The sequence below is a fragment of the Photinus pyralis genome, unplaced genomic scaffold (genome assembly GCF_008802855.1).
Source record: "Photinus pyralis isolate 1611_PpyrPB1 unplaced genomic scaffold, Ppyr1.3 Ppyr1.4_LG7, whole genome shotgun sequence".
NCBI classification, from domain to species: Eukaryota; Metazoa; Arthropoda; class Insecta; order Coleoptera; family Lampyridae; genus Photinus; species Photinus pyralis.
In genome coordinates, this window is record NW_022170738.1 from 29,882,804 (window position 1) to 29,892,037 (window position 9,234).

General features: G+C 36.3%; 1 protein-coding gene across 1 annotated transcript in view; it reads left to right on the forward strand.

Annotated features, from left to right (window-relative positions):
• Window positions 1–8,934, forward strand: part of LOC116176162 (synapsin-like) — a 39,631-nt gene extending 30,697 nt beyond the window's left edge. The window contains exons 4-6 of the mRNA XM_031494639.1: window positions 7,544–7,654; window positions 7,873–7,977; window positions 8,827–8,934. Coding sequence (XP_031350499.1) covers window positions 7,544–7,654; window positions 7,873–7,977; window positions 8,827–8,934 — 324 coding nt within the window. The remainder of the gene's footprint in view (window positions 1–7,543; window positions 7,655–7,872; window positions 7,978–8,826) is intronic.
• The last annotated feature ends 300 nt before the right edge of the window (window positions 8,935–9,234 follow it).

A 9,234-nucleotide genomic window follows, 5' to 3' on the forward strand; every position in this document is an offset into this window, starting at 1 on the left:
ATTTTTTAAGCTGAATGAAAGCTTGCATCTTTATATAATGGAATCTTGCTGTGCTTTCTAATAGAGGTCTCGCCCAGTTATTCTTGTCATACTTGTCCCGAACATTTTGTTATTGATCTTACTCTTTTTTGGAAAGATACCTATATAAAAGCTCTATTCATTTTGTGGTCTTTAGACGTAATGATTTAAATACCGTCTGGATAACGGCTCATACCCCCTCCAAAGCGTCACCACTGTGGGTTTTATAAGAAAAGCTCTTTTAACTTGAATTAAACACGTATCGTAAAATTTATTATTTCTTTAAGGTTGTTAGGTCCCCGTAATGGACACCTATGCGTGTGCCTGGCACACATTGAAACTGTGCACTCTTTAGTGAAGCGGGATCAAGTTGCAGAAATTGACCTGGAAGTGGCTTTTCCGACACTCGCTTAATATGTTCACAGGTCAGCCAGAAATGCCTTGATTCTCATAGCTTTGAATATAATTATATTCAAAATTCAAAGCTCATAGGCAGTCTGGTCCGGATGCTCGATTTTCCCTTTGTCACTACTTTCACCACACCATCAGTTTCTTTTGTTGATGATATCTTTTATTACAATACCACGAAGAATTCAACCAGTTTTTACCCCTCTGCTCCCTCCAATTCCAAAAATGCCATCCAGCATGCTGAAGCATGCATTTTTGAATTCTTCGATACCGAAACCACACGTTGGACTGTTTCCCAAAGAAATTGATCCATAAATTCAAAATTTCGATATGTCGAATAGGATCGCAATCCAAAGCATATTTATAGGTACGTATTGAAAATTCGACACAAATTGGTCACCGCATGTAAAAGCTATTCACATCTTACAATCCATACTGGCACTAATACTAAAAATTAAATTTATTTTTTATTTATCTTTGAGCTGAGAGATGTTTTTTGTTATTTGCGACATTTTCGATTAACTACATGCGAAATTAGATCATTCACTAATAGGTGGGAGGACACTTTGTAACCCGAAGTCCCAATCTTCAAATGAGTATAACTTTTGTTTGAAAAGTTATTTTTAAAAAACTGTTCGACAATTTTGTTCATTTTCGTTGTCCGGCCAAGAATTACAGTGGAACTTTTTTTTTCAAATTTTCAAAAACTAATTCCAGATTCGTCATTTTCATGTTCAAAAACTCCCAGGTACCAAATTTCGTTGAGATCAGAATTTTTTTTCGCACCCCCAAGTAGGGGTGCGCCCTTTCGTGTAAGGAATTTTGGAAAGCATCAAAATCGGATAGGACATACCCGAAAACCAAAGACGTGCCACCCATCTTTGTAACTCTTATGGTTGCTGAGGAAAACATTAAAGAAGAAATCAAAATTTCACCACTTCTATGGGGGTGGCTCCCAAACGAAACACGCTGGACCCTCGGTTTATTTGCAAAAAATGCTTGTCTTGTTCCCCCCTTATCACCCGATTTTGTTTTACATGCGGCCATGTAACACCCTGTATAAATGGGGTTAACACATACATCAATAATAATAAATCATCAAACAAACATCGAATTTACAAATAAATTAAATGGACTATCTTTGATCGTGTGATGATCTTACGGATCCCCGATCTGTCAATTTAAACTTACCATAGTGATAGAATAGACTTTCCACTATGCCTGTAGTTACAGCTGAACAGTGCAACTTAGCATTATGCGGGTCACTCTGTAATTGGGCGCAGGCCTGTTGAGGGCCCAGAACAAGACAGGGATAATAAATAAATAAATAAATAAATAAATAATAAATAAACTCTGCGGAAATGATTGCAAGCAGAGCCATCTAATTTTCATGTAAAAATGGCGGACGTTTTCCGCCACTTGTCAAATCTCGGTAGCAGTCTGCTCGGATTGAGTCGCACCGAGGCCTACGATACTTACAGACCGGAGCGCTCGAAAAAGTCACGTGACCTTAGGAGTCAGTTCGGGACACATTAAATACATTACGGTTTATGGAAAATCCGTGGGCGGCTACACTATTTATTAACGAGCTCCTAGCGACTTTATAATTTTGCGGTGTCCCTCCGTCCGTCCGTCCGTTAGCACGATAACTCATAAACGAATGGACCGATTACGATGAAATTTTGCAGGTGGATTCTTTATCAAATTTGTAGATCGGAGTTCGTGAATTGGCAATGTAGCCCAAAAAATAAGGAAGGCCCTTTTGACATCTCCGTGAGTTATGAACCGAATTGCATGAAATTGAATATGCGCATAGCTTTAGCCATATAAAACTTGGAATAAAAGCAAATTTAACGCCAGTTTCAAAATGTGGTTTTACGCATGCGCAGTGCCAACTTTCTTATTTATGGAGGCATTCAAATGAAATTTCATACATATACACTTTAAATAAAAGCAAAACTAACATCAGGTTTAAAATTTGGTTTTGCACATGCTATAACCATACCCAGGAGCTCGTTTGCTTTATTTGTTTAGTTTATTTATTTTTTCACTCCGAATCCCTTTAACATAGAGCCACGAAATTTCAATGAGAGCTGTTCAATGGTACAGACAATTAAATTATAGTGTTTGTTAATTTTTAGTAGCACTGGAAATAGTTAACTTTAAGGTTTAAAGTCTTTGAAGATAAAACGACGATAGTAAATCCGTTCCACCGTCATATGTCTGTTTCTAGGAACGATATCATTATAATTCTTTCACTGCAATGATATGCGCCTTCAATTATGCGTATATAATGCCTTATCTTGCATTAGTGTAGATTTAACAGGCCCTACAAAATCGCGCATTAATTATCCGCGCAGAGCAAAATTCATCATGCGAGAAATTTTGTTGTTGTTGGTACAACTGTAGCATATATATCGAATGAATTGTGACCAAAGGACACAAAAATGATTTTCAGAAGGAATTTTTAAGAAATGGTCTTTTGTTCCCTTTTTTCAGCAGTTTTAGTAAATAGCGCGACTTCAGGAACACGCGAACGCGCAATGGAAATTATTAATTTTTTAAATAATTATTACTAATGGACTTTCAAATAGTGTTTGTAATATGTAGAGAACCATTAAACTTACAAAATTAAAAAAATTACATACAGGATTAGTTCAAAGTATGGATATTCTTTTTATACTCTGAGTTAATATTATAAAGAATTCTACAAGAGCCAATTGTTCTAAACACGAATTTTCCGGAAGCTATAATGTAAAACTCGAGGTAAAAGTAATATTAACGAAGATATAAGATATATTCCATACTTTTGACTACCCTGTATATAATATTTTTAATTTTGTGAGTTTAATGCAAGGATGCTATATAAATAAGGATTGCTCGATCCCTATACTTGTAATGTTGCCCGAGTTTAAGTCATATGTGACGTCACCAACGGACCTGGCTGTCAGAATTGACAGTTATAATTTGCTAAGTTGTCAACGTTTATGCATTAGCGTTATAACTGTGTGTATGTGTTCGCTATATTGCAACAAAAATGCTTGGACGCCGGCGTGCAGTATTGGACTGTAATAACAATTTGGGGTAGTATTCACATTTTACACTCAACTGGCGCTCATTTTAGCCAGTGTCAAGAAGAACGTCGAGAAATCGTTATTTTAGATGGACAAAGTTGAAATAAACTGATTTAGCTGCAATTTCCATGGATGATGAAGAGTAAAAAAACCAAAAACGCAGGATGAAATGGGTTCACGACATTTTGAGTATGCGAAAAACCGAAGAATTTGTAGACTTGTAGACGATGAATGACAAGTGTTTCTAATTTAAATACCTACCTATATAACATCCATTTGGACGTATTAGAGCCCCTTCTTACCAGGCGTTTTTTGAAGAGACTGGTAGCGTGACCCCTTCACACGGTGCGATTTGCAGCGCCACAAGTAGCACAAAGCTCTTTTCAGAAGCGCATTCACGCAACAAAAGCGCACGTACCAAGAAGGGGCGTCGTTTTTTTAAATAATGGTGTCTGGTTTGAGGAGAGTTGATTTACTTGTGCCTTAGTAAAGAGCGTACATATTTGTGTACTGATATTTTGTATATAAAGCTAAGTTTGTTATTACTGACATGTGGGGGTTGTAGTTCGACCGTTGAAGGAAGGCGAAGCTGTATTAGGCTAAACACTTCATATTGTGTGGTAAAAACCATTGTAGCACGGTGTGGCAAACTCCAAAATTATAACACAAATTGTACAGAAGAGACTTATAAACTTTAGTTCTTACTCATCTGAGAAATAAAGCTAATGTCTCATCGGGAGGAATGGATTTCCGCATAACCGTATCTTTCTTTCGAAGAAAATTTCCACTCTGCGCAGCGTTTCACAAACGCATCGTGAGAAGGAGCTCTTAATCTTACATAATATAAAATACAAATGAAATGCGTCTGGGTCCGCCAGTGACGTCACTACACGCGGCGAAAAAATTCAGTGATCGAGCAATCCTTAGATTATATAGCATCCTTGAGTTTAATGGTTCTCTAAATATTACAAACATTATTTGAAAGTCGATTAGTAATAATTATTTAAAAACTAATAATTTCCATTGCGCCTTCGCATGTTCCAGAAGTTACTAAAAGTGCTGAAAAAAGGAAACAAAAGACCATTTCTTAAAAATTCCTCCTGAAAGACATTTTTGTGTCCTTTGGTCACAATTCATTCGATATATGTGATACAATTGTACTAACAAGAAAAAGTTTCTCGCATGGTGAATTTTGCTCTGCGCGGATAATTAATGTGCGATTTTGTAGAGCGTGTTAAATCTACGCTAATACCAGATAAGGCCTTATATACGCCTAATTGGAGGCGCATATCATTCCAGTTTAAGACACCGAAAGAATTATAATGATATCGTTCCTAGAAACAGAAATATGACGGTGGAAATATGGAAAAACACGGATTTACTATCGTCGTTTGATCTTCAAAGACTTTAAACCTTAAAATTAACTATTTCCAGTGTTACTAAAAATTAATAAACACTATAATTTAATTGTCTGTATCATTGACCAGCTCTCATTGAAATTGGCCCTATTTTAAACGGATTCGGAGTAAAAAAATTGTACGGATTTTCCATAAGCCGTAATGTATTTATTGTGTCCCGAACTGACTCCTAAGGTCACGTGACTTTTTTGAGCGCTCCGGCCTGTTAAGTATCGTAGGACTCGGTCGTACCATAAATATACAATGGTCGTACGATTGTACGAATAGGACCCCTACGTTGTGTTATACCACAGCCGTCTATACTTACAAGCCATACTGAGAAGTTTGGCAACATTGTCCGAAAGTCAATCGAAGGGCCGATAAAAATGTCAATGGCAGTTTTTTGTTCTGGGGTCAATGGCGTGTTTTTGCTCTTGAAAAATGACATTTTTCCTCTCTATTTTATTCACTTATAATTGCACAAGAGGTTTGTATTTTACCGAGTAAATTTGGGTTGTTAAGGTAATGAAAATCTGTTGCCTAGCAATTAGTCGAGAAAAACTGTCAACTAATAAAAATGCGACACCGAAGGGGGAGCATTTTTAGGTTGACAGTTTTTCGAGTTCAATTGCTAAAAGGAAACAGATTTGATTTGCAGCAACCCAAATTTACTCAGTTTAAATACAAGCCTCGAGTGTAATTCGGCAGGACAATTTAACGAGCAAGAAATTCACCAAACTAATCAATTATTGACAGACGTCATACTAATCATATGGGAAAGGGTAATGCGATAATTGGTTCGAAAATGAATAAGTGAAAAAACCACTAGTGCATTTATCCCTGGAAAAGTTGCAGGTAACTTTTGCCGCTGTCAAAGTGACAATTGCACTGCGGCTTATGCGATTTTTTATACATGAGTTGAATTGTCATTTACAAAAATAGATAATAACATTTTTATTTTACTTTAAAATTCGGAACGCTGTAAATTGGTAACTGGCTAACTGCATCATAATGTGTTTTCTATCGGAAAAGTACAGCGAAAAATCGAAACTAGGTATATAATGTGCTTTCTTCGCGTGGTATAGAATCGCACAAGGCAAGATACTCACATTAAATACATGCGTAAATCGATAATAGTACATTATATATCAAGGTAGAGAAGTCCACTATTATTGCCTGAGCACCAAGATTACATCTCGAGGCGCTTGCGCCGAGGGGTGTAAGGTGCGAAGGCAATAATAGACTTCTCTACCGTGGTATATATACTATTTTTTTCACTACTAGCACTTGAAATCCTCTAAATTAACATATTATATTGATAAGAGAGTTAACGGTTGGACAGAATTGTTTGTTTCTTAATTTAACATGTCAATCAAGTACGTGGAAGTACAAGTCAAACAGGCCGTATTTTGTTCTGTCATTGAGATTTTTCAAAGAGTAATTTCGTTCGAATTTTTTCAAAATGTGATAATTTTAGGTATGTAATTTCTCTGGAAATTGCGAATGGTGGCAATTATTCGTTTTAGAGAACTTGTCTAAACGTTCATTGAGCGAAATTTCGGGTTGTGTTTTCTAAAAGTGACAGCGTGACAGTTCTCATTATTGACTACTAGTTAATAATAAAAAATTATTAACCACTTTGAACAAATGCCGAGAAAGCCTACTTTACAAGTGGAAAAAAGGTTAATAATCATGTCATCAGACGCTAGTAGTGAAAAAAATAATATATATCACCATCACAGGTGGGTATAAATCATAACAAAAAAGATGATTCCGTTCTGGTAACGGTAGTTAAAACTATTGCCATGCTTAAATAAACAGATATCAGCATTTAATGCAAAATGTGAATAATAACAAATTGTGACTTGAAATTCAACAAATTGATGGCTAGTACGAGAACGAATAAATCAAATATGTTGCCATTATACCATTAATATAATCGGGCATTATTTCACCGGGTGTTTGCATCGCAGTCGCACATTAGGGAAAGCGATGACTTTATCCTTCTTAATTCACTTCGGTGACATTTCATATTTGAAGGGTGTTTTGAGAAAATCTTAGGAAGCTATTTCCTAGTACCGTTGATTGATCAATCAACGCTGGTAGTGGTACTGTATTGTATTGCCAGTTCAGTGCTTTCGTAATTTATAGTATGAATGACATCCAAGATTTGGGATTACACTAGGTCCTTCCGGCGGCATGGTGGGGAATAAAATGGAAGGTCTGGATACAAAAATTATAAACACATACATAACTACTTGCGATTAATTCTAAACAGAAGAAAGTACAAGTATTATTATCCGATTTGACCATTTATGAAATTTGGTAATTTGACCAACCTTCGTGGCTCCAATAATAAGAATGGTAACAATAGTACGTAGTAATAATGGACATCTACCTACTCTACGGCATTGTTTACACCTGCGTGTTGGGTAGAACGAATATTATTCCGTTTACTTCAAAATCAAGACGATGGAAATAGTACGCTCCTGTTTTCACATTTTTATTTAAAAATAAAGAAAATACATATACAATTTATAAAAATATATAACAAAAAACTTATTCTGTTAAATTTAAGTAGGTATTATACAAAACATGAAAATACACAAATATAAGTTAAACAATGTATCGTTTATTGTTTTACAGATTCGCCAGAATTTAAAAGATGCAGGAGAAGATCACAAAAGGCTCCTCTTAGCGCTCAAGTTTGGTGGCGTACCGAGCATTAACAATTTGAACGCCATATACAACTTCCAGGTAAGTTTAGTAACAACCCTGAAAATCCCTCTCGTCCCTTTGACACAAACGCAAATTTAATGAAAATTCCATGTTTGTCGCCCGTTTACGTTCACTTTAATTACCGGTTTCTCTTAATTATATTTTACTTGTGACAAACACATTCAGTCAAGTACCTAACATTTACGAAACACAATAAATATTAACAATAGACAACAATATAACATCTGGCTGTATAGGATAAACCTTGGGTTTTTGGACATTTGGTGCAACTTCAGAGGAGGTTAGGAAAAGAGGCTTTCCCCCTCATCGAGCAGACATTCTACCCCGACCACAAGGAGATGGTAAGTGGCGGTCTTATTGTCGTAGATTTGCGTGGTTTAGTGGAATTTCGCATGCATGCAGTCTGTATTTTATTCCTGGCCCAGTGACATTTATCTGTTGCAGAACGTAGACAGATACCCTGTAACAAAAGAATAATTTAAGTCAAGCTACCATTTTTGTAGAAATGAGTCTTACACTTGGCAATGGAAGTTCTGAGATTTTAGGTTCTCAGTTTATGACTTTATTTTTCTAAGGTAAATTTATTAATATAGCGTAGTCACCAAAATAACTAATTACCTAATTCTTTTGCCAGAAGGTGGGCGATAAATGAATAATACCTTACTCGCATTTATTGTTGTTGCTATTTACCATTTGTTTGACATAGAAAGGTTCCTGATGCTCAGAATTAATTCAGTAACAGATTTAGAGCTTCAAATAGCTATAATTTTGCAGTGTGAAAATTCAGTTCCGCTCTGGAACAAAGCTGCTTAGTGTTTAGCTATCTTACACGTACAAAAACAAAGCTGTCGTTATTAATTAAATCTACCGTACCCCTAAATTTGAACGTTCCCGTATACACCTAAGCGGATTGTAATTGAAACCGTCCCTTCATCAAGAAGGATAATTGAAACAAAGTTCCAGTTCCTACTGTAACACATACCTGCATTCGTTGGCAATCGACTTGATTATCAAAGCTGAATGTGGACCACGTGCAAAAATCTCGAGTTTTTTGACAATGTGGTGGTCGACATCTTTTAATCCCGCATGTGCACCCTTGCTTGTACATGCGATTCAAGCCCTTCCTTTGTCGTTGGCTTAATTCGTCCCACTTCTCTACAAGTCCGCACATGTTAATGTGGGCCTTTAAGCTTATAATTCTTCCACCAATTGCGTACACTTTGCCAGTTTCCAGTTTGACTCCACACATGCTATCCCAGAGCGACGTTAATAGCCGCCCCGATTTTAACGCCACCTGAGCCTTCTCGGTCATTTTGAATTCCTTTCGGATGCGAACTTTGTATACACGCGTATCGTTGTGGGTGAATTCTCTTTTTACTCGCGCCAGGATTACTGCAAAGAAAAAAATCTGTAAATAAATTATATTACGAGGTGCCACTTGGCTTGTGCACAAATCGATTTTGACTTTCAAATAGCTAAAAACTACGCTATAATAAAAAACACAAATATTTCGCAAGCATACGAAAAACTCTTTTTATTATACGAGGCAAATAAATTATTCCCTTCTTCGCCCAGAAAAAATTTGTACGGCTTTATGA